Source organism: Schistocerca nitens, chromosome 9, assembly GCF_023898315.1.
Source record: "Schistocerca nitens isolate TAMUIC-IGC-003100 chromosome 9, iqSchNite1.1, whole genome shotgun sequence".
In the NCBI taxonomy this organism is placed as follows: Eukaryota; Metazoa; Arthropoda; class Insecta; order Orthoptera; family Acrididae; genus Schistocerca; species Schistocerca nitens.
This window is the reverse complement of record NC_064622.1, coordinates 217,959,910-217,986,514: the sequence shown is the minus strand read 5'-3', so window position 1 is coordinate 217,986,514 and position 26,605 is coordinate 217,959,910. Positions and strand designations below refer to the sequence as shown.

Here is a 26,605-nt window from a genome sequence, read left to right as displayed (position 1 = left end):
TTTTGACAATGTTGACTGGAATACTCTCTTTCAAATTCTAAAGGTGGCAGGGGTAAAATACAGGGAGCGAAAGACTATTTACAATTTGTACAGAAACCAGATGGCAGTTATAAGAGTCGAGGGACATGAAAGCGAAGCAGTGGTTGGGAAGGGAGTAAGACAGGGTTGTAGCCTCTCCCCGATGTTTTTCAATCTGTATATTGAGCAAGCAGTAAAGGAAACAAAAGAAAAATTCGGAGTAGGTATTAAAATCCATGGAGAAGAAATAAAAACTTTGAGGTTCGCCGATGACATTGTAATTCTGTCAGAGACAGCAAACGACTTGGAAGAGCAGTTGAACAGAATGGATGGTGTCTTGAAGGGAGGATATAAGATGAACATCAACAAAAGCAAAACGAGGATAATGGAATGTAGTCGAATTAAGTCGGGTGATGTTGAGGGTATTAGATTAGGAAATGAGACACTTAAAGTAGTAAAGGAGTTTTGCTATTTGGGGAGCAAAGTAACTGATGATGGTTGAAGTAGAGAGGATATAAAATGTAGACTGGCAATGGCAAGGAAAGCGTTTCTGAAGAAGAGAAATTTGTTAACATCGAGTATAGATTTAAGTGTCAGGAAGTCATTTCTGAAAGTATTTGTATGGAGTGTAGCCATGTATGGAAGTGAAACATGGATGGTAAATAGTTTTGACAAGAAGATAATAGAAGCTTTCGAAATGTGGTGCTACAGAAGAATGCTGAAGATTAGATGGGTAGATCACATAACTAATGAGGAGGTACTGAATAGGATTGGGGAGAAGAGGAGTTTGTGGCACAACTTGACCAGAAGAAGGGATCGGTTGGTAGGACATGTTCTGAGGCATCAAGGGATCACCAATTTAGTATTGGAGGGCAGCGTGGAGGGTAAAAATCGTAGGGGGAGACCAAGAGATGAATACACTAAGCAGATTCAGAAGGATGTAGGTTGCAGTAGGTACTGGGAGATGAAGAAGCTTGCACAGGATAGAGTAGCATGGAGAGCTGCATCAAACCAGTCTCAGGACTGAAGACCACAACAAAAACAACCTGAAGCAAAACCGCAGTTTTGAAAGACCACTACATAAATTGTCAGTTCCCAACACTGAAAGATATTTGTTTCTGTATTTCTCTAATACTTCATTATATGGTCTTCTTCCTCCATGGATGTCTGAATTAAAAGGAAAATTTGTCTTATTCAAAAGAGATATATTTATTTTCTGTTAAATGAGAATTTCAATGTTTCTAGTGAAACATGACAGACATAAAATTAATATCTGTATTATAAAACATTAAACAATTAATATTTCATTAATACTGTTATGCTATGAATTTAGTATAGATGTACCACAGAATCAAACCAGCAAATAGGCTATTTGTCAGCAGGGCAAGATAATACATCCTGAAACAAATAACAAGACATTAGAATCCCACAAAAGCAGCTTTATGACAGTGAAAAAATCAAGCAAGGCAATATTTGAAGTGTCAGGCCAAACATGGGTTGTTACTTTGCTGTTTCAGTCATAATGCTTCCCCATCAAGATCTCATCAGTGAATCAAAGAAATGACAACAATTTACAGAAATACAGAAAGAAAAGGCTTCTTCTAATAAGACATCAACAAGACAGTTATACAGGCCTTCAGCATTGGCAACTAAAGAACTAATATTGAAATTATCAGTAGACACACAAGTCATTTTTGTCTGTCTCCATCACTTGCTTATTAACTACAACAACAGACATAAATTTACGGATATTATATCTATACATATTATTAAGTTAAAGTCCCTCACTGTGTTATTCTGTCAGGGACTACTGTAGGGACTTTGATATAGTTTTCATTAGTAGATAGACTGATTAATGAGGAATGTTTGTGTATATAATTATCATTATGCCAGATAGGTTGTCTGGTCATGGATAATTAGTGCTACCCTTGTGAAACTGAGGCAGCTCATTTCTTTCAAACTATAATAACTAATAATTTTTTTTCAATCCATCTGTAGACAATATAGATTGTATGGATGTTGTCAACAAATACATATATATGATACAGACACAAGGGTATATAAAAGTACAATTGCATTTCCTAAATATAAACTACAATTATTTGTCTTACTGTGTTTCATGATTATACATCATGTACCACTCTGTTATTGAACATACCAAAGAAAGCCCCTAGTTACAGTACTTAATCAGTCATATTGTTAACATGCCAACAAATACATCATCAACAATGTCAATAAATACATATATATATGGTACAGACACAAGTGTATATAAAAGTACAATTGCATTACCTAAATATAAACTTCAGTTATTTGCCTCACTGTGTTTCATGATTATACCTGATGTACCACTCTGGTATTGAACATACCAAAGAAAACCCCTAGTTACAGTACTTAATCAGTCACATTGTCGACAAAATTTACTTACTTTCCAAGTAATCTTTGACAGAATAAAAACACTTTTTAACAATTAACTTTTTAGGCTATGTCTGAAGGCATGTATTTCACTTCTATCTTTTATATTCTGTGGAAGTTCGTTGAATAGTTTAAGTCCATTGTATAGTACACTATCCTGTGTTTTCATTTTGTTTTTTCTGCTCAGATGTAGGTGGTGACTTGATCTGGTTTCATGTTCGTGTAGGGAACTGTTCGTTGGATACTGATTGATGTTTTTCTTTATGTGAATCACTGTTTGAAAAATGTATTCACAGGGAACAGTCAAGATTCCCATAGATTTAAACAAATCAGTGCAGTGCATTCTCTTGTTACTACTTGTCATAATTCGGATGGCTCTTTTTTGTAGTTTGAAGATTATTGCATATTCTGAGGATTTGTTCCCCAAAAGATTATTCCTTAACAAATTATTGACTGCACATATGCAAAGTATGTTGCTCTTGTGGATGAGTTACTACACACTGATTTTATTATTCTAAGGGCATAGCTGATGCTATTCACTTTCCAAGGGCATTAATATGTTCAGTCCATTTTAGTTGAGTGTCAGTATGCATCCCCAGAAATTTTGTTTTTCAGACACATTCTATGTTTTCATCTTTCACTTTTATAGAGTTACCATTGGATTTTTTATTGCTGTGGAAGCTGATACTATTGTTTTTGTTTACATTTAAAGTAAGAACTGTTATATATCCAGTTGCACAATTGCTTAAATGTTTCTTCAGCTTTATTGTTTAGTATGTTTTGTGATGCATCAGTGAGTAGGATGTTACTGTCGTCGGCAAACAGTACCATTCCACCAAGTTTATACAATATATCGTTGATATATATCAGAAAGAGTATCGGACCAAGCACTCTTCCTTGAGGGACTCCAATGTTAATATACTCTGGATTGGAGAAGTATTTTATAGTGTGATTGTTGTTAGTTTGAGAGATTTCTACCCGTTGCACCCTGTTTTTCAGGTATAAGTGAAACCATCTGTTTGCTACTCCTCTTATGCGTCCAGTTTGTTTAGCAGGATTGTGTGGTCAACTGTATCAAAAACTTTGGTGAAGTCTAGGAAGATGCCTGTTACCTGGTTCCCTTTATCTAGTTCTTCAAGAACGATGTTTGTAAATTGAGCTATAGCTGTCTGTGTGCTTTTGTTAGGCCTGAAACCAAACTGCTATTTGTGCAGAAGATTATACTTTGTTAGATATCCCATTAGTCTGTTTTTCATTGTGGTTTCTATTACTTTTGAAAAGGATGACAGTAAAGATATAGGTCTGTAGTTTTCTATATTTTCTGGGTCGCCTTTCTTAAGTATGGGAAAACCTTTGCATATTTTAGTGCCTCTTGGAAGTCACCTGTGATGAATGGTTCATTTAAGATGTGTGCTAAAGGCTCTTTGAGACTTTCTATACTGTTCTTAAGCAGGCACATAGGCACTTCATCTATACCTGTTGTGGTTTTATTTTTCAGCTTCTGAACAATGCTGGTTATTTCTTCTGTGGTGGTGGGTTGCAGTATCATTATGTTTGGAACATAATTTAGTGATTGTACATGCTGTTTTCTGTCAAATTTTTGTTGTGGTTTGGTGGCTATATTGCTGAGATATTGATTGGAAAAGTTTACTACTCTTTTAGGCTCTTGTAATATAATACCATTGTGACGTAAGAGGATGTTTTCCTGTTTAGCTTTTATTCTATTTGTCTCCTGTTTGGTGACATTCCAGGCTGCTTTAGTCTTGTTTTCTGCTTTATCTATAATTTTATCATTATAAGACTTCTTTGCTGTTAGTAGCACTTTTCTATATATTCTTTTATAGGTGCAGTGGTATTCTTCAGATGCGTGATCATTTGGGCTTTTTGTCTGGCCATTAGATGTGTATATTCAGGATGTGAAATGTGCAGTATTGCTGATAGACACATATGAAACTAACAGTAATGCACTTACTTTTATATGTGTGTGTAGGCAGTACTAAGCATTTCATCTCTTAGAACACACACACACACACACACACACACACACACACACACACACACACACACAGAGAGAGAGAGAGAGAGAGAGAGAGAGAGAGAGAGACGTTAACAGTATCTACAATGAAAAGGAAAGTCATTTCAGTATTGAATACATATATCATTTGATCAAAAGCTTCAAGTGTCATTTTACAGAATGGAATTCAGTAATGCTGGTACAGAATGTATCTAATTAGAATATCAAAAATGTACACTGTACTTCTCTCACATATATTTTTTTCATTTTATGCTACTGTTTCTGCTATATTTGTCATTACTCAATAAATATTTTTATTAACGCTATTCTTATTTTATATTTTAAAGTCAATTTATTATGAGTTAATGTGTTTATAATCAGCAGTTTATCAGAGATAAATGTAGTAGAACCCGTTAAGTTCCAGTCTTGTTCATCATTCTGTTTACAATGACATTGTGGCACATGATATTCTGTACAAGAGTAAATTGTTCAAAATATAAGAGTACTAATTTCCTTTTGAAAATCTATGTTAATTTATCTAAGCCTTATGTATGAATTATGTACCAGACAATGCCTAAGAATTCTAGGGATTTTATTTACTTGCATTGTCTGACCTTGCTATGTGGTCCAATTAATTTGCAATTTTGGGTACTGGCTATGTGTCTTTTATTATTGACCTCTTTGTTATGATATACATCTTTCTAACCAAAATCTACTTGTTTTGATTTTGTAAACTACTACTGATAGAACCATTTAGTCCTATGTTTCATAATTAGATCATATGAGAATATATTTCAACATATGAAAAACAAAAATGAACCTGCAGGTGTATATTATTCTGTCATATCCTTGCATGTGATTAAATGTAAATTATTCTCTCATTTTCCTATGTATTCTATTTGTTTGTATATCCAGTCATCAAAATTAAGGACAAACTAGTATAGTATAAAAATTACATCTGAAAGGAAAGGCCATTTGAAAATAAGATCTTTGTTTTGTTCGCCAAGGGACTTCAGTGATGGGATTTTTAACTTGGTATACAAAGAATGCAAGAAATTGTTTCACAATGTAGGAAGTTCTGGCTGAAAATTACGAATCTTAGAAATAAAGAAGATGACTCACCAAAAGGCAGAAGTCCTGTATCATCGATAGGCAAACAAACAAAAGGTACAGAGCTTGGCTATCTTTCAGAATGCACTCCATTTTTCTAGCTGTAGGAAAAACATGCACACTGACCTACACACACTTATTCACATCTACACACCTGGCTCCCGACATTGTGCTCACTTGACTGTCAGCTCCTTACTGGCCAACAGTGAGTGTACTGGGGTGAGCTGGGTGGTGGGATGGTTTGCGGGATGCAGATTCGTAGGAGGCAGAGGGGTGGTGGTGGGGGGGGGGGGGGGGAGCATCTAGTGGCTCATGGGGGTGGGGAGCTAGCTAAGGGTGCAGCCATCCCTTCCACACCAAACAATCCCTCCCATACAGCCTGGCTACCCGTGGTAGATGCATCTGCAGTGATGAGAACTCCCTCACACATTATGCTGAAGGCCCCACAAAGGCCTTCACAGAGAGGCAGTACCCTTTGGACCTAATTCACAAACAGATTTCCTGTGCCATATCCTCACACACACCTGATACATGCATCCCAATAAGAAGTGCCTCCCATGTCACCTAATACCACTCCATACTGGAACTACTGAACCACATCCTTCATCAGGACTACCATTACTTATCATCATGCCCTGAAATGAGGGACATCATACCCAAGATACTTCCAACCCCTCCCAAAGTGGTGTTCCACTGCCCACTCAACCTTCACAGCATCCTAGTCCATCCCTATAGCACTCCCACCCCCAACCCCTGCCACAGGGATCATACCAATGTGGATGACCCAGATGGAAGACCTGCCCAATCCACCCACCTAGCACCACCTATTCCAGTCTGTTACAGGCTTATCTTACCTCATCAGAGGCCGGGCCGCCTGTAAAAGCAGCCATGTTGTATACCATTCTGCCGCAACCACTGAACAGCATTTTACATTGGTATGACAACTAATGAGCTGTCATCTAGAATGAATGGGCACTGCCAAGCCATTGCCAAAAACAAGGTGGACCACCCACTGGCGCAACATACAGGAAAGCACAACATGTGAGATTTGAATGGCTGGTTTACAACCCATGCCATCTAGATCCCCCCTACCACCACCAGCTTTCCTGAGGTGCACGAATGGGAGCTATCATTATAGCACATCCTTCATTCCTGTAACATTCCTGGCCTAAACTTAAGGTAACTCACTGCCACCCCCCCCCCCCCCCCAACCAAGATAGAGAGAGAATATATGTGTGTGTGTGTGCATGCATGTGTGTGTGTGTGTGTGTGTGTGTGTGTGTGTGTGCACATGTGTACACCATCAGCTTTTGTGTGCTGCTCTCACACTCCCTAATCTGTGAAATTACGTTGCCAGCCGTCTGCCACTTGCCCCCTCTACCTAGCTCACAGATGGCTCCCCACTCTCCCACGAGCTGTTAGACTCTTCTCCAAAATTCCTCCCAGCTCTCTCTTTCCCTCACTCCACCCCCACCCCACCTTACCCCCGTACACTAACTGTGGGTCAAGCTGGCAGTTGACAGAGCACAATGAAGGGAGCCAGGGCTGTGCAGTTGAGTGTGTGTGTGTGTGTTTTTACCTACAGCTAGAAAAAGAAAGTTGCATTTTGAAAGCTAGTCAAGCTCTGTGCCTTTTGTTCATGTGCCTATCAATGACGCAGTGCTTCTGCCTTTCAGTGAGTCCATTTCCTTTATTCCTAAAGAATTCAATAAGTTGTTTTTATTTTTTTATAAAATGTATAATAATTTTTCTGTATTATATTAAATAGAAATTGCCAACTAATGCTAATGGTAGTGACTGCCATCTTTTATGCCCATGGCTCCTATAGAATGACAGCAAAATTCCTAGTTTACCTTTGTAACTAGTTATGATTAGAAATCTGCCCTCAGCACGCTTCTCCATCTAGTTGTTCTGTGTATGTGCTCCTCTGACCTAACAATAAGATGAAATGCAAATTGCGTGAGCATTCAGGTATACTAGGTCTCACAATTAGTGGTTTTGCCAACAATTTGGGCTTTGGTCCATTCTCTTAGCAACTCCTGTAAGTGGCTCTGACGGCAACATGGAGATACCACACCTGTCTGAGATCGACCCTTAGTTACAGCCCTCACCACTGATGGCACCATGATCTGCAACCTGTCATTATAAGCAGCTTTCTGGGAAGAAAGCACTCCGAACCCCCTGCCCCACTCTTTTAGTACACGTCACCTAGTGGGACTCTGTGATCATTGACTGACTATAACCGTGCACCCACAGCTTGAGTGAGCATTCATTCTGTGGAACTTTCACTTGGTGGCTGCTATGAGTTGACTACATTCTCTTTGACTGCAGGCTATGCATGGACTCTATTTTTTCTGGCTTCCTTCTGTTTGTGTAACTCTTTAACTTACATGTGGTTTGTATTAACTGTACAGATCTACTGTGTGACTGTATTTCACCCACTAAATTGTGCTCAAACAGCAGACTTCAGTAGTGGGGATGCATATTTTCGAGCTTGCAGATCTTAGATATGTGAGGCAATATGGACCCAGAATTTATGAACCAGTGCCTTCTACAACAACAGGACCAACAACACCTTAATTGACAACTGCTGGAACAACAGCAATATCAGTTGGCCTTATTACAGTAGCAAATAACAGCATTCTCTATAAGGAACAAGACGCCTTGGCAATTTTGCCATTTTCTTTATTTCTTGATGGCATTGACAGTTGGGAAACATACTTACAGCACCTCAACCATCTATTTCACTGCTTGAAAAGTAACTGGTTCATTTTAAAAAATGATCACTTTTTTCCTTCATGGTCTTTGCATATTGTGTTGGTGTTGCTCCATAAGTATTCCCCCATGACAAATACTGAAGTTTATCTTTTGCTGAACTTCATAAAATGTTGTTGGATCACTACACTTGTCAACCCTGAATAATGTACAGTAAATTGGAATTTTACTGGTCTTGTAAGTGGCAGTCCGAATCCTGTAAGAGCTGGGTCACTGACCTTTGAAGTCTTAGTTGTCAATGCACTTTTGTGGCCTCAAGAAACAGTCGCAGTTATATCCTGACTCCATGATTCTGGACTTTCCCCTCCAATACCTCCAATACTCAGCTTAAAAGGAAGTACACACATGGGGCTTACGACATTTACACCCTTCCCTAAATAAAGTAATTACAGTAGCTCAGGCTTTTGAATTCACACTGGAAACCAACAGCCAAAAGGAGCATAAGTCAGCAGTGTCCACCATCATCACTGTTGCAGCAGTAAACTCTTCCCATAAGCACAACAGGAAGTCCAGTGTGCACTCAGGCTGTGCTGTGCCATGTCAGTATCCTTCTGCTCAGCACACCAGACTACAGGTACACAAACAGGGCAGTGAAACTTCAAGAATTTCTGAATATTCTCACTTTAATAGTTCAACCTCTGAGAATTTTCTGAGTTCTCCAATTAAATGAAACTTCAGTCAGCATCATTTACCCTCTTGTTCTTAGTGTTTCCACTGGCACCCTCACTCCCACTGCCCACATTGGTCAGCTGCCTGGTTTTCATGTAGAATTGAGGGTTACATTAATAGAGTGTGCCAGTTGCCCACCACAAGGCAAAATAGGCTTGATGCAGGGCTTGTTCTATCATTTCCTTATTTGATGGCTCTCATCAATGTATGTGCTGTGACTTGCTGATCATTCAAAGTGCCGCCACGCAATTACGTGCGTCCTCTACATGCGGCGCTGTCTGCCAGCCGTGCAGCAGCCACGCCACCTAAGCGGCCAGCCAGCCAGTGGCCGCTAGACTTGGACTTAGTACTGATTTGAATGTTACCATGTTCACAAGTCTTGCTTTGTCAACTTGCTCTGTGACGTACATGTGTTGTGTCATTTTTGAAATATATGTGTTCAACTTGACGTTATAACAACTGGCGACGAGGATGGGATTTTTCCTTTTCATCGTTGACCCACAGGTTTCCATGGCTACTTTAGAGCAACTATTGCCAGGTCTCATTGAACAGCAAATGCTTCTCACATCAGTGATTCGCGATTTCGTTGTGGCATCCAATGCGGGCTGTTTCTCATCATTGTCTATATACCCTTTTCCTCCTTACGACGAGACGGCAGAAGACTGGTCTGATTACGAAAAACGTCTTTGACAGCACTTCTTGGCATTTCATGTCGCGGATGAACAAACATGTAAGTCTCTGTTCCTTTCATGAATTTCACCTCAAATGTATCGATTATTGTCGCAATTGGCTCCTTTGAAAGATCCTGTGTCTTTGTCCTTTGCTGAAATGTGCTCACTTCTGTCCATATATTTGCATAAGCAAACGCATGTGGTAGCCTCTCGTGTTGCCTTTTATCATTGTCAAAAACAACCGAATCAATCCTATCATGCTTGGGCTGCTGAGCTTCACGGCCTCAGACGAAAGTGTCAGTTTGTTACTGATATTCACAAAGAATCCTACGCAGGTTCCATGGTACGGCATGCTATTATCCAGTCGGTGCCCAACAAAGAAGTGAGGCAACATGCCCTTCAGTTGGCAAATCCGACTCTAGATGAAGTCCTATCTATCGCGCAGTCTTTTGAAATTTCTCACGCCACTGGAGTGCAAATAGTGGCATGGGGTGACGTCGGGGACATACAACTTCTGTGCGCTGTTGACGATGTGTGCCGCGTGTCCCCGCCGGACGACGTGGCCGCAGTATGCTACCACATGCAGCCTTGGCCTAACTGTAAACAACCCTCTCAGAAACTGCAGCAAAACCCCCGGCAACTTCCTTCATGTCCGCAATGTTTTACGAAACATTCACGTGAGGATTGTCCCCAACGTTGGGCCATGTGTCACAATTGCAAAAAGAAGGGTCATGTGTCTTCCATTTGCAAATCCAACCGCATACATGATGTTCATGACCGTGCCGCTGATTCTACTTCTGTGTTGTCTGTCAATTGCACTTCTTCACTTTCAGGGAAGTTATTCCTCACAGTCCAAATCCTTGGTCAGGATGTTCGCATGCAGGTGGATACTGGTTCTGCAGTCATTATCATTAATTCTCAGATGTATCTTCAGTTGGGTACTCCGCTCCTATCACCTGTCACTCGGCAATTATGGATGTACAATAAACAGAAGTTTTCTCTCTTGGGACAATTTAATGCTGTTATCTTACAAATCTGTCATTCGCACTTTTCCCATATTTGTGGTCGACCAGAGTAACACAGAAAATCTTTTTGGTTTCGATGCCTTTCACGTTTGTGGGTTCTCCATAGATGACTCTGTCAATATTGCCTCTGATGCCATTCCTTATGCTCAATTGGATTCCTTGTCGACAACATTTTTGTCCCTTTTTTCTCCTCGGTTAGGCCATGCAAATGACTTTGAAGCTGATATCATGCTCAAACCCACTGCTCGGCCTAAGTTTTTTCGGGCTCGGCCCATTCCTGTGGCCCTTCGTGATCAGGTAAAACGGGAGCTGGATCATCTCACTATTTCAGGGGTCTTACTTCCTGTCACTTCCAGTGAGTGGTTCTCTCCTGTCCTCGTCGTTGCTAAGCCCAATGGTGATATTCATCTCTGTGGCGATATTAAAGCCACTGTAAATGTGCAATGCCTCATCGACACTTACCCTATGCCCCGACCTGAAGAATTATTCACTAAACTTGCGGGAGGCCAGTATTTTTCTAAAATTGACCTGTCTGAAGCTTATCATCAACTTCCTCTCAACGCTGCTTCCCAGCAGTTTCTGGTCCTTAACACGCCTTTCGGCCTCTATCAATACCAACGATTGCCATTCGGGGTTGCCAGTGCCCCTGCTCTCTTTCAGCGATTCTTGGAACAATTATTGTTCCCTGTCCCTGGGTGTATCAATTACATGGACGACATTGTTGTCACTGGCTCCACCACTGCAGAACATCTTCAGAATCTCCACACACTTTTTCATGTCTTACAGACTGCCGGTCTTAAGTGTAATCTTCAGAAATCACAATTTTTTCAGGCATCTATTACGTACTTGGGGTTTCAACTCTCTCAGGATTGTATTCGTCCACTTCAGAAAACTGTCGCTGCGATCGATGCCCTTCCTCGCCCTACATCTGTTAAGGAACTGCAGACCTTCTTGGGGAAAATATCATACTATCACAGGTTTTTACCGTCTGCTGCTTCGGTGGCTCAGCCGTTGCATCGCCTGTTGCATAAAAATGTGGCTTTTCACTGGTCCGCGTCATGCAATGCGGCTTTCCAGAAATTGAAGACTATGCTGAAACAGGCCCCATGCCTGGCTGCTTATTGACCTGGCCAACATCTCATTCTTGCCATGGACGACTCTCAATATGGGGTTGGTGGAGCCCTTGTGAACCGTTTTTCTGACGGTTCTGAATAACCCATTGCTTATGCCTCCAAAACGCTCACGGATGCCCAACAAAAATATTCTCAAATTGAAAAGGAAGCTTTGGCCATTATTTATGCTCTTCATAAGTTTGGTGTTTTTATTTATGGATCCAAATTTCATCTTGTTAAGGACCACAAACCACTTGTTCCCTTATTTCATCCATCAACGTCGCTTCCCGACAAGGCTGCACACCGCCTCCAGTGTTGGGCTCTGTACTTGTCTCGTTTCAATTGAGATTCATTTCTGGCCGACAGCTCAACATGCAAATGCTAACGCACTGTCTCGCCTTCCCATGGGTCCTGATCTGGCATTCAATAGGGACGAACTTTTGTTTTTGCACCTGGATGTTGCCGAGCAGTGGGTCATGGACGGGTTCCCCATCAGCGGGGACCGGCTGGTGGCTGCTACGGGTTCTGATCCTACCCTCTCCCGGGTTTTACGCTGTATTCAGAAGGGTTGGCCAGATCGACTGTCCGCTAAGTCTTCTGATCCATTGCAGAACTACTACGCTTTGCGCTACCACCTCACGGCTAGGTATGGTGTTATCCTCCTTTCCACCGACAATGCTTCACCACGTGTTGTGGTACCTGCGTCTTTGCGTGCGTTGATCTTGCACCTCCTTCACCAAGGGCACTGGGGTGTCTCTCGCACAAAATCTCTGGCACGCCGTCATGTGTACTGGCCTGGCATCGACTCTAAAATCGCACACATGGTCGCTGCCTGTGACCCTTGTGCGTCACAGGCTGCCACCCTGAAGTCGTCTTTGTCACCATGGCCTTCGCCTGAGAAGCCCTGAGAGCTCTAGCTCGCATTTTCTCTTTGGAAGGCCTTCCCTCTACTCTTGTCACTGATAATGGTCCACAATTTGCCTCTTCCAAATTTGCGGATTTTTGTGCTTGTCACGGCGTCATGCATGTCACGGCCCCTCCGTTCCATCCATAGTCCAACAGTGAGGCTGAATGACTGGTCGACACATTGAAGGCTCAGATGAGGAAACTCCTGACTTCTTCTGCTGCTGATGATGCACTTCTCCAATTTCTGGCTTCTTACCGTTTCACCTCCATGGGTGACCACAGCCCAGCTGAGCTCTTACATGGCCGACAGCCCCGCACACTACTTCATCTTCTGCGGCCTTCCACCTCACGGCTGCGGGTGCCTTTGCTTGGCCGGTTCACTGCCGGCGACCTTGTATGGGTATGGGGCTATGGCAAGCAGCCAAAATGGAGTCCTGGCTGCATCTTACGACACCGTGGCCAATGCCTGTATGAAATCCAGATGGACTTGGGTGTTGCAGTTCATCATTCGGACCAGCTTTGGCCTCGTGTGCCGGCATTGCTGTTCCGAATGCCGCTACACAACCTTCGGCTCTACCTGATGCTCGGGATCTTGGCATCTCTCATTACTCACAATGCAGCCCTCTCACAATCATCTTGGTGCCAGCACAAGAACCGACGCCACCAGGTAACGTGCCCATGCAGGAACCAGATGACCATCATCTGTCGGAGCAACTCCACTCGCCTCCTTCTCCTACGGATGCCGACACATCACCCATGTCTCCTGTCATAACAACCGGACTTGCCACAATGGGCAGATTGGTGCACGGGGCCCCAGCAGATTCAACCCCTATTTCTCCTTTCATCTCAGCCTGTTATCATCGGGGACACTTCCGTCCATATGGGAAGCCTCCTCCTCGAGACTTTACGGCCAGTCAAACAACACCTATGGGCGTTAGACATCTACAGTCCACCTCCATCAAGACCAGTGCAAAAATTTCAAAGGGGGGAAAAGTGTTGTGATTCGCTGATCATTCAAAGTGCCGCTGCGCAGTTACATGTGTCCTCTACATGCGGTGCTGTCTGCCAGCCATGCAGCAGCCGCGCCACCTAAGTGGCCAGCCAGCCAGCGGCCGCTAGGCTTGGACTTAGTACTGATTTGAATGTTACTGTGTTCACATGTCTTGCTTTGTCAACTTTCTCTGTGACGTACATGTGTTGTGTCGTTTTTGAAATATATGTGTTCAACTTGACCTTATAACAGTATGCTAAATCAAGTAGTGCACTCCACTGAAACATAATCATCCAGAAATGGGTAAGCATGTCAAATTGTTATTGACCCTACAAGTGAATGGGTTTGAGGTCCCTTTTGAGGTGAGTTCAGTAACATCCTCTTCTATCAGAAATAGCACTACCTATGTTGCGTTAGGTTCCTCTCTGCTACAACCATTTCGTAGGAAAGTAACCACTTCTCATGCCCATTACATACTGGTGAAAGGTGTTTTTACTGCAGAAGTATCTTATAAAAACATTTCAAGGTTACTTTATTCTTAGTAGTTACTTTTGGTAATGCAGAAAATATGTCTGCGTTACACGAATTCAAACATTTGGTTTCTCCATTTCAGGAAATATGTGTTTGGAGTCCACAGAGACTCCATTTCATGGCACTGAAGAATTAACTGCCTCACATTATGATCTGCCCACTCCTGGCTTGTATCAGGCTACAGATGTAGCAGTAGAAATTCATTTAAAACAGCATCTGTGACACTTCTTGGGGTCACACCCGACTTTAATTGGATACGTACAATGACCTCAGTGTGATTACTCTTGTCTCCTTTATCTAATGGGCCCCTCCTGTCATAATAGTAAAGAAACCAGATGACTCTCTCCAACTATGTGGAGATTTTAAGGGTTTTAATGTACCCAGGTCACATATACTTTTCCGATGCTACATGGTGACTGTTGTATTAAGGCTGATTTGTCAGACATGTACCTGCAGTCACCATTACACCTGTAATCTTGGAACCTGTTGGTGCTCAACATCTAACACCTCCTTTGTTGTCTACCAGTACAACAGGTTGCCCTTCTGTATTTTCAGTGTCCCAGCTGTATTTCCCCCCACCCCCCCCACCCCCACCTCCTCCTCTCTCAATTGACCGATGCAGGTCTCAAATGTAACTTCCAGAGGTGTAAAATTTTCAACAGTCCATTGGATACCTTAGATTTATAATCAGCAAGCAGGGCATTCATCCCATCAAGCAATGCATCTGTGCCATTGACAACATGTCCAGGCCCAAGTATCTAAAGGAACTGCAAAACTTTATGGGAAAAATTAGCTATTATGTCTGTTTAATTACCCATGTTACAAAAGTACCCTACCCACTCAATACTTTGTGGAAAAAAAGCATTACATTCAAGTGGTCACCAGAAGGTGACACAGCTTTTCTAATGCTTAAACGAGCCCTCCTGTTGGTGCTGTGACTCATCTTGTTTTCACCAGCAAAGTCTTGTCTTCTTACCATGAATGTCTCACAGCTCGAAGTGAATGCCGTGCTGACACACAAGGAAGACGATCGCTCGGAACATCCTATAGCATTCATTTCTGAGACACTCAACCCTGCCCTACACAACAACTCTCAGACTGAAAACAGGCACTGGCTATTGTTTACATGCTAAAGAAATTTCATAACTATCTGTATGGCATCAGATTACAGCTCAAGGACCACAAACCATTGATTGTATTGGTTGAAGTGCATTCTAAACTACTCTTGACGCTATGTTGGTCACAGCTCAGATGAGAGTGGGGTCTACTTTTCATACAGTTACCAAATGGATTAAGGAAAGGTGGCCTCACTGTGTATTCATATGACATAGTCAACTTAATTTTTTTTTTTTTTTGACTTAAAGAACAAGCTCTCCATTCATGGCATCGAGACCACAGTCTGGTCTTGCACCAAGTGCAAATGGCAAATATTTGCTATCAAGGACCTTCCAAAGGCTGTCGTCTCTGACAGTGGTCCCTGCTTCGCCTAGTCCCTGTTCTCCCATTTCCATGAGCAGCAAGGGATACAACACATCTGTCAGAGATTGACCCTTACTTACAGCCCTCACCACCGGTGGTACCATGATATGTAAGCTGTCCCCACAAGCGGTTCTCTGGGAAGAAACTGTGCCCCCGGACTGAATGTCACATCATCTGATGAGACCACGTGACCGCTGACTGCCTATAACCATGTGCCTACAGCTCAGAGCATTCACTCCCTGATGTGCTCACTATGTGGAGCTTTCACTTTTTTGGGTGCTATCAATTGACTACATTAGCTCTGACTGCAGACTATGCATGGACTCCATTTTTGATTGACTCCTTTTTTTGTGTAACTTCAAACTTCTGTGTGTTTATATTAACTGTGTACATCAAGTGTGTCCATGTTTTTCACTCAGTAAATTGTGCTTATAATTGCAGACTTCAACAGTGACACTTATCTGAAATTTGAGTGTCCTTTTCTTAATACTTTTGATGAAGAAATTTGTACCAAACTATTTCTGAGTACACGCCATGGAAACCTCTAAACTGAAAGGTAATCTGACTTTTAATTAGTGAACGTGCAATTTGGAACAGCTGAAGCTAGTGAGTGTTTAAAATTAATTGTCTTCTTTGTTAAAGTGTCAGATTTATTTTTCATTTACTTGGTGAGATTAAGCTGGCCTAAGCATGAACAGCATTAAACAGTAAAATTACAGTTTATTATTAATAAGGTCTACAGATTCAGTTTCTGTTATTTGTCAGTCTCTTTTCAATATCTGCCTAAACTTGTTCCACATTCCTGAAGGTTCTTGTTCTTGGTGGGATTTATGGATCACAATGAATTAATTAATGAACTGTTACTATATCACTAAGAGAGCCAAAAATTTGAAATTTCACTAAGTAATAACACCAGAAGCTGCTCTATAAGATTTCCCAATAAATTTATATACAATAGAAAAATGGAAAAGCTCCTATCCAAGCACCCCAAATAGAGCAGTAGTCTATCTTTTATTAATCATATTTATCTTCTTTTTATCTTCTTCTACTGTTATTCACTCTACTATAGTCATAAAGGCTTGTGGCAGCTATTTTTCTAATTTTATATCTGCTGTCGCTTTCATCAGCTAATAATAGGTCTGTAGCTTTTACTGTATGTAAGTTATTGTGTCTTTCAAATTCTAAAGGTGGCAGGGGTAAAATACAGGGAGCGAAAGGCTATTTACAATTTGTACAGAAACCAGATGGCAGTTATAAGAGTCGAGGGAGCAGTGGTTGGGAAGGGAGTGAGACAGGGTTGTAGTCTCTCCCCGATGTTATTCAATCTGTATATTGAGCAAGCAGTAAAGGAACCAAAAAAAAAATTTGGAGTAGGTATTAAAATCCATGGAGAAGAAATAAAAACTTTGAGGTTCGCCGATGACATTGTAATTCTGTCAGAGACAGCAAACGACTTGGAAGAGCAGTTGAACAGAATGGATGGTGTCTTGAAGGGAGGATATAAGATGAACATCAACAAAAGCAAAACGAGGATAATGAAATGTAGTCGAATTAAGTCAGGTGATGTTGAGGGTATTAGATTAGGAAATGAGACACTTAAAGTAGTAAAGGAGTTTTGCTATTTGGGGAGCAAAATAACTGATGATGGTCAAAGTAGAGAGGATATAAAATGTAGACTGGCAATGGCAAGGAAAGCGTTTCTGAAGAAGAGAAATTTGTTAACATCGAGTATAGATTTAAGTGTCAGGAAGTCATTTCTGAAAGTATTTGTATGGAGTGTAGCCATGTATGGAAGTGAAACATGGACGGTAAATAGTTTTGACAAGAAGATAATAGAAGCTTTCGAAATGTGGTGCTACAGAAGAATGCTGAAGATTAGATGGGTAGATCACATAACTAATGAGGAGGTACGGAATAGGATTGGGGAGAAGAGGAGTTTGTGGCACAACTTGACCAGAAGAAGGGATCGGTTGGTAGGACATGTTCTGAGGCATCAAGGGATCACCAATTTAGTATTGGAGGGCAGCGTGGAGGGTAAAAATCTTAGGGGGAGACCAAGAGATGAATACACTAAGCAGATTCAGAAGGATGTAGGTTGCAGTAGGTACTGGGAGATGAAGAAGCTTGCACAGGATAGAGTAGCATGGAGAGCTGCATCAAACCAGTCTCAGGACTGAAGACCACAACAACAACAACAAGTTATTGTGTACTTCTCAATCCTTAGTAGGTCATACAAAAGACATGTGTTGTTGTGGTGTATGAATATTCCTGCTTCATGGGATAAACTAACGTTGCTGTGTTTACCTTTGTCATGTTAGTGTAATTAGCTAAGTGTAAAATCTGTGCATTTTGCACATTAATTTATGTAAATAAGCCAATGTATGGTATTTCCATTATGTAAAATTGATATCACTCATTGTCTCAAGAATGAGTTGTCACCCTGCAGCAAAGTGTTCAGAGATATGAAACTTCCAGTTAGATGGAAAACTCTGTGCCAGACTGGTGCTCAAACCCAGGACCTTTGGCTTTCGTGGTCAAGCTCTCTACCAAGCATGAGTCATGATTCGTCCTCAACAGCTTTATTTCCATCAGTACCTCATGTCCTACCTTCCCAGCTTCACAGAAGTTCTCCTGGCAAACTTGTGGAACTAGCACTTATGTAAGAAAGAATATGGCAGAAACATGGCTTAACCATGGACTGAGGGATTGTCTTTAGAATGAATTTTCACTCTTCAGTGGATTATAGGAATTGTTTCCCACATTCAAACTGTCTTGGTCTTTACTGACTGGGATATTATGCCACTGGCTTAGTTATACACTTTCAAATTGTAAAATTGACACAGTGTATCTCACAAAATAAGCATCACATGAAAAAACTACAAGGAACGAAACTTGTCTAGCTTGAAGGGGGAGACCAGATGGTGCTATGGTTGGCCCGCTAGATGGCGCTGCCATAGGTCAAACGGATATCAACTGCGTTTTTTAAAATAGGAACCCCCATTTTTATTACATCTTCATGCAGTACATAAGGAAATATGAATGTTTTAGTTGGAACACTTTTTTTCACTTTGTGATAGGTGGTGCTGTAATAGTCCCAAACATGTGGCTCACAATTTCAGATGAACAGTTGGTAACAGGTAGGTTTTTTAAATTAAAATACAGAACGTAGGTACGTTCGTTATTTCGGTTGTTCAATGTGATACATGTACCTTTGTGAACTTATCATTTCCGAGAACGTGTGATTACCTGTAAATACCACATTAATGCAATAAATGCTCAAAATGATGTCCATCAACCTCAATGCATTTGGCAATACATGTAATGACATTCCTCTCAACAGCAAGTAGTTCGCCTGACGCATGTTGTCAGGCATTGTCAGTGGATCACGATAGCAAATATCCTTCAACTTTCCCCACAGAAAGAAATCCGGGGATGCCAGATCCGGTGAACATGTGGGCCATGGTATGGTGCTTCGATGACCAATCCAGCTGTCATGAAATATGCTGTTCAATACCGCTTCAACCGCACGTGAGCTATGTGCCGGACATCCATCATGTTGGAAGTACATCACCATTCTGTCATACAGTGAAACATCTTGTAGTAACATCGGTAGAACATTACGTAGGAAATCAGCATACATTGCACCATTTAGATTGCCATTGATAAAATGGGGGCCATTTATCCTTCCTCCCATAATGCCGCACCATACATTAACTTGCCAAGGTCACGGATGATCCACTTGTCACAGCCATCGTGGATTTTCCGTTGCCCAATAGTGCATATGATATCAGTTTATGTTACTGCTGTTGGTGAATGGCGCTTCATTTCTAAATAGAACGCATGTAAAAAATCTGTCATCATCCCATAATTTCTCTTGTGCCCAGTGGCACTGGTGCATAGAAATATGGTATGGGTGTAATCAATCTTGATGTAGCATTCTGAACACCGACGTTTTTGAGATTCCCGGTTCTCGCGTAATTTGTCTGCTACTGATGTGCAGATTAGCAGCAACAGCAGCTAAAACACCTACTTGGGCATCATCATTTGTTGCAGGTCGTGGTTGCCTTTCATATGTGGCTGGACACTTCCTGTTTCCTTAAATAACGCAACTATCCGGCAAATGGTCCAGACACTTGGATGATGTCGTCCAGGATACCGAGCAGCATACATAGCATATGCCTGTTGGGCATTTTGATCACAATAACCATACATCAACACAATATCAACCTTTTCTGGAATTGGTAAATGGTCCATTTTAACATGGGTAATGTATCACAAAGCAAATACCGTCTGCACTGGTGGAATGTTACATGATACCATGTACTTATCATTTGTAACTATTACAGTGCCATCTATTACGAAGCGAAAAAAGTGGTCCAACTAAAACATTCATATTTCTTTACGTACTACACGAATATGTAATAAAAATGAGGGTTCCTATTTTAAAAATACGCAGTTGATATCCGTTTGACCTATGGCAGTGCCATCTAGCGGGCCAACCATAGCGCCATTTGGTTTTCCCCTTCAAGCTAGACAAGTTTCGTTCTTTGCAGTTTTTTTGTTTGATGCTTATTTCATGAGATATTTGGCCCGGTCACTATCAATGGACCACCCTGTATATGCTGGTCTGCTACAAAAGCACAGGCACCAACTGATACAGCTATAACGTCATTGTAGATGAATCATACAGAATGTTGACGTCCAGAGCCCTGTGCCAGAGAAATGGGCCACAGTCTCTGCATACGTGTAGCCACGGGTGGCCACAACTCTTGGCCCTATGCACATTCAGGCAGAGTGTTGGTGTCCAGTTTAAGCATCCTGACTTGAAATTGCCGTCTGTGTTGACTCATTGGACTTGTTGGTCTGTGGCTAATGATGCGTTTGTGCCACCAATGCTGATTCCCATGCCTTGATAAGTTGAAATCCCATTTCTCTAGATCATTACTTATATGTATTTTGACTACTTCTTTAATGACCGAGCCCCAATACATGGAGGTCAATGAAGGCTCTTCATCCCTCTGTTGTTGATTCTATGTCCTGTGTCAAGACAGTGTTCAGCATCAGCAGATTTTCTTGGCTGACCTACTCTTGTGTGACTTTTATGTTCAATGCATCTATCTTTAACAGTGCAACATGCCTAGCCACTGTATGATTTCAAACACTATCATGGGACTTTATATATCCCTGGTCTCCTTAGACCTAGGTTGTTTTCAACAAAACCCAGCATCTTTTGCACTCCTGCAGGAGGGTGGAAGACACATTTTATCTCATGTTTCTTGAACAACCTACTGATGTTAAAGCACACACCAACAGTGTAAGATAAAAACTATCCTCATGGAGTTCTCCGTTTCATCTGGCTGTTCTTGAGGTTTAAGGCATGCTGGTTGAAATGCATTTACAATCTGCTTATCAGAGTAACCATTTGGTACAACATAAAGCAAAGATGTGTAAGCTCTGGCGCATTTCAAGTTGTCTGCACTAATCCTCAAGAACAGCCAACAGAAATGGAGAACTCCAAAGGATGGTTTTTCTAACTTGTGTTTGTAGTGTTTCCTTTAAGAACAGTAAGCTGTTCAAAAAACATGAAATAAAATGTGCCCTCCATCTTCCAGTGCAAATGCAAATGATACTGGATTCTGTTAAGCACAACCTAGGTCTAATGAGATCAGGGATATATAAAATCCCTTGCCAGTGTGGGAAATCATACACTGGCCAGTCTTGTTGCACTGTTAAAGATAGATGCACTGAATGTGGACATCACACCAGACTAGATCAACCAGAAAAGTTTGCTGTTGCTGCACACTATTTTGACAAGGGACATAGCATGGACTACAGAGACATGGGATTTCAACTTAGCAAAGCATGGGGACAACCACTGGTGGTGGCCACAGACCAACAAATCCATTGTTGCAACTCAGGTGGAGATTCGGAATCAGGACACTGAAACTGGGCATCAACACTCTGTTTGTGTGCTTACAGGACCACAATTTGTGCCTCCACCCATCTTATGTTGCAGATGTGAAGACCATGGCCCGTATTTGAATATCAACATCCTCTGTGGTTCATCTACGATGACAATGCAGCCCCATCCCTTGGTGCCTGCACTTTTCTTGTGAGCTGGTGCATATATTGAGGAGCCAGAGCAGCAAAACATCTACATCTACATAGATGCTCCACAAGCCACCATTCGGTGCATGGCAAATGGTACCCTGTACCATTACTAGTCATTTCCTTTTCTGTTACATTCACAAATAGAGCGAGGGAAAAATGACCGTCTATATGCCTTCGTATAAGCGCTAATTTCTTGTATCTTATCTTCGTGATCCTTATGCTCAATGTATGTGGGTAGTAGTAGAATTGTTTGGCACTCAGATTCAAATGTCAATTCTCTAAATTTTCTCAGTAGTGTTTCTTGAAAAGAACGTCACCTTCCCTCCAGGGATTCCCATTTGAGTTGCCAAACCATCTCCGTAACATTTACATATTGTTCAAATCTACTGTTAACAAATCTAACAGCCTTAGCCCAAATTGAGTTGATGCCTTCCTTCAATCTGACCTGGTACAGATTCCAAACACTCAAGCAGTACTCAAGAATAGGTTGTGCCAGTGTCCTATATGCAGTCTCCTTTACAGGTGAACCACTCTTTTTAAAATTCTCCCAATAAATGGAAGGCCACAGTTCTAATATGCTCATCGATCTTACATCGCTTTCCAATGTTACGCCCAGATATTTAAATGACTTGACTGTGTCATGCAGGGCACTAGTAATACTGTATCTGAACATTACAGGTTTGATCTTCCTACTCATCTGCATTAACTTATATTTGTGCACCTTTACAGATAGCTGCCATTCGTCAGCCCAACTAGAAATTTTGTTCAAGTCATCTTGTATCTTCCTACAACTACTCAATTTCAACACCTTATCATACACCACAGTATCATCAGCAAACAACCACAGATTGCTGCCCATCCTGCCCACCAAATCATTTATCTATATAGAGAACAACAGTGGTTGTATCACACTTTCCTGGGGCACTCCTGACAATACTCTTGTCTCTGATGAACATTCGCCATTGGGGACAACATACTGGGTTCTATTACTTAAGAAGTCTTTGAGTCACCCACATATCTGTGAATGTATTCCCTGTTTTTGTACCTTCGTCAACAGTCTGCAATGGGGCACCATATCAAATGCTTTCTGGAAATCTAGAAATATGGAATCTGCCTGTTGCCTTTCACCCATAGTTGTCAGTATATCATGTGAGAAAAGGGCAAGCTGGGTTTCACATGAGTGATGCTTCCTAAAAACATGCTGATTCATGGACATAAGCTTCTCTATCTCAAGAAAGTTTAATATATTCAACCTGAAAATATGTTCAAAGATTCTGCAGCAAACCAAAATTAGGAATATTGGTCTGTAATTTTGAGGGTCTGTTCTTATATACTGGAGCCACATGCACTTTTTCCAGTTACTTGGGACTCTGTGCTTGGTGAGAGATTCATGATAATTGCAGGAACTGAATTGGGATTCCGTCGGGACCTGATGATTTATTTGCGTTCACATCTTTCAGTTGTTTCTCTATGCCAATGCTTATTACTTATGTCATCCATATAGAAGCCAGTCTGATGGTCAAATGATGGTATGTTTGCACAATTCTCTTGTGTGGATGATTTCTTGAATGTGAAATTTAAAAATTCAGCTTCAACTGCCACACAAGACTGGCCAACAAGGGACTGAATGGAAGCCTGTACATCTGAAGATGATGAGCAGCTTCTTGTTGAAATATTGTGGAGCTTTCAAACATTATATAACATGATGCCCATAAATCATTGAAGCAGTTATTATGCCAGAAAAGTCTCAAACAGCACAATTATCTACATGTTTTCTTCTTCACACTTTCCTTCATTATGGAAAACAATTCATTGATTAACCCTGTAGTGTGTGTACCAGTGTGCTGCTGTTGCTACACTACTGGCCATTAAAATTGCTACACCAAGAAGAAATGCAGATGATAAACGAGTATTCATGGGAAAAATGTATTATACTATAACTGACATGTGATTACATTTTCACGCAGTTTGGGTGCATAGATCCTGAGAAATCAGTACCCAGAACAACCACCTCTGGCCATAATAATGGCCTTGATAAGCCTGGGCATTGAGTCAAACAGAGCTCGGATGGCGTGTACAGGTACAGCTGCCTATGCAGCTTAAACACGATACCACAGTTCATCAAGAGTAGTGACTGGCGCATTGTGACGAGCCAGTTGCTTGGCCGCCATTGACCAGACGTTTTCAATTGGTGAGAGATTTGGAGAATGTGCTGGCCAGGGCAGCAATCGAATATTTTCTGTATCCAGAAAGGCTCGTACAGGACCTGCAAATTGTGGTTGTGCATTATCCTGCTAAAATGTAGGGTTTTGCAGGGATCGAATGAAGGGTAGAGCCATGGTTCGTAATATATCTGAAATGTAACGTCCACGTCATTGCGAACAAGAGGTGACAGAGACATGTAACCAATGGCACCCCACACCATCATGCTGGGTGATACGCCAGTATAGAGATGATGAATACACGCTTCTAATGTGCATTCACCGCGATGTCGCCAAACACGGATGCTACCATCATGATGCTGTAAACAGAACCTGGATGCATCCAAACAAATGACGTTTTGCCATTCATGCTCCCAGGTTCATCATTGAGTACACCATCACAGGCACTCCTGTCTGTGATGCAGCATCAAGGGTAACCGCAGCCATGGTCTCCGAGCTGATAGATGTGGCTGCACGATCTGTAACAGCCATGTGGATAAGATGCCTGTCATCTTGACTGCTAGTGATATGAGGCCGTTGGGATCCAGCACGGCGTTCCGTATTACCCTCCTGAACCACCGATTCCATATTCTGCTAACAGTCATTGGATCTCAACCAACGCGAGCAGCAATGACGTGATACGATAAATCACAATCACGATAGGCTACAATATGACCTTTATCCGAGTCGGGAATGTGATGGTACGCATTCCTCCTCCTTACAGGAGGCATCACAGCAATGTTTCACCAGGCAACGCTGGTCAACTGCTGTTTGTGTATGAGAAATCAGTTGGAAACTTTCCTAACGTCAGCACATTGTAGGTTTCACCACCAGCGCCAACCTTGTGTGAATGCTCTGAAAAGCTAATCATTTGGATATCACAGCATCTTCTTCCTGTTGGTTAAATTTCACGTCTGTAGCACGTCATCTTCATCGTGTAGCAATTTTAATGGCCAGTAGTGTACATAGCATTATTTTTAACCACATTTTCATTCTTACTTTTGTTTCTCTTTTGACGTGTGTCGAAGAGGTCTAAGTTATAAATATGAAGTCCCACTTACCTTTTCAGGTGTCTTCTTTCACTTTCAAGAGAATCCTCACTTCTTTTCAACAAATACTTCCGGGCCCCGACCATGCCATTACGAAAAAATTTCATGTGATCTATTTCATCCGTGTGATAAGAGAATGTCTGAATATCTGAACCACACAGATATTTTTCCAGCTCCAATGCTTTTTCATTCGAGAATTTCCATTGATTAAGCATAAAATGGCTGAGTGCTGTATTGGCAAGGTATATGCGTCGAGCTATCTTCAGAAGTCTGTTTGAACATAAAATAATTTTCATTCACATTATTATGCTTATGACTTGAAATAAACTTTTTATCATAATAAATTTTTTTTCTGTCCATTTGCTCATCATACAAATTTGTTTCATATTGTCTAATCAGCTCAATATAACTAAATTCACCATCAAGCAATATCATAATCAGAGAAAACTCAATTTTTAAATTTTAATTAGAATTGCAAAAAGCATGATGCTGATGATGGGCCAATAATTTTTCAATTATAGTGAGAAATTATAATTTACAAACCAACAGCTGCTTTAAGCTGCCTTACAGTGTTCCAATGTAGACAGTGCACATCACTGGTGATTTTCACTCTTAAAAGTTTCAGAGTTGTACAACTTGCAAGTGCAAATAGTTTACACTTATGATTTGTACCACCAACAGTTTTCACTTACGATTTCTGCTGGCAACACTGACAAGTTACTTTGCATCAATATGTTTAATGTCATTTGAAGATGGCCAGTGGCCAAAAAAGTCAGTAAGTTGATAAAATACTTGTGGTCCTGACAAACATATAATTGTAAGCACATATATGACAACTGCATCTCATTTGCATTCATGCAATACATTAGATTCCCATTCAAGTGAATTTATTTATGCAACAGCATGTCCCTTTTCTATTTTATCATCCTTTGGTTGTACAGTTAATACAATTACTCGCAACTGCTTCTTTGTATTTATGTGCATAACTAGCTTAGTATTTGACACTGCCGGGGTATGTATTTATTCCAATCTTTTATTAGTAGATCTATTCCTTCCCCCTCTGTATGTTTAGCTTCTCCTCCCCCCTCTCTCTGTCCATCTACACCTCTCCACTCTTTCTGTCCACTTGCTCCTTGCCCCTTCTCTCTGCCCATATGCTCTTCTGCTCCTCTCTGTGACCACGTCCTCTTACTCTTCTCTCTGTTCATCTCCTCCTCTTCCCTTCCTCTGTTCATTTACTCATCCTCCTCTCTGTCCCTCTCCGCTTCCACCTCTCCCTGTCCATCTCCTCCAAACTCTCCCTATGCCCATCTTCTCCTCCCCCTCTCTGTCCATCTCCTCCTCTTTCCTTTCTCTGTCCATTTCTCCCTCTCCCTTTCTCTGTCCACTTCCTCCTCCCCTCCCTATATGTGTCCATCTACTCCTTCCCCCTCTCTGTTCACCGATCTCCTCTCCCCCCTTCTCTCTCCACATTATCACCCTTACCCTAATAGGAGGTTGCTGGTTCTTACACCACAGTATTTCTTTG

At 41.4% G+C, this 26,605-nt stretch overlaps 1 protein-coding gene across 1 annotated transcript in view; it reads right to left on the bottom strand.

The window, feature by feature from the left end:
• Window positions 1–1,300: 1,300 nt before the first annotated feature.
• Window positions 1,301–26,605, bottom strand: part of LOC126203379 (putative fatty acyl-CoA reductase CG5065) — a 190,116-nt gene continuing 164,811 nt past the window's right edge. The window contains exons 7-8 of the mRNA XM_049937676.1: window positions 25,090–25,347; window positions 1,301–1,416 (exon numbers count right to left, since the gene is read on the bottom strand). Coding sequence (XP_049793633.1) covers window positions 1,335–1,416; window positions 25,090–25,347 — 340 coding nt within the window. The 3' untranslated portion in view covers window positions 1,301–1,334. The remainder of the gene's footprint in view (window positions 1,417–25,089; window positions 25,348–26,605) is intronic.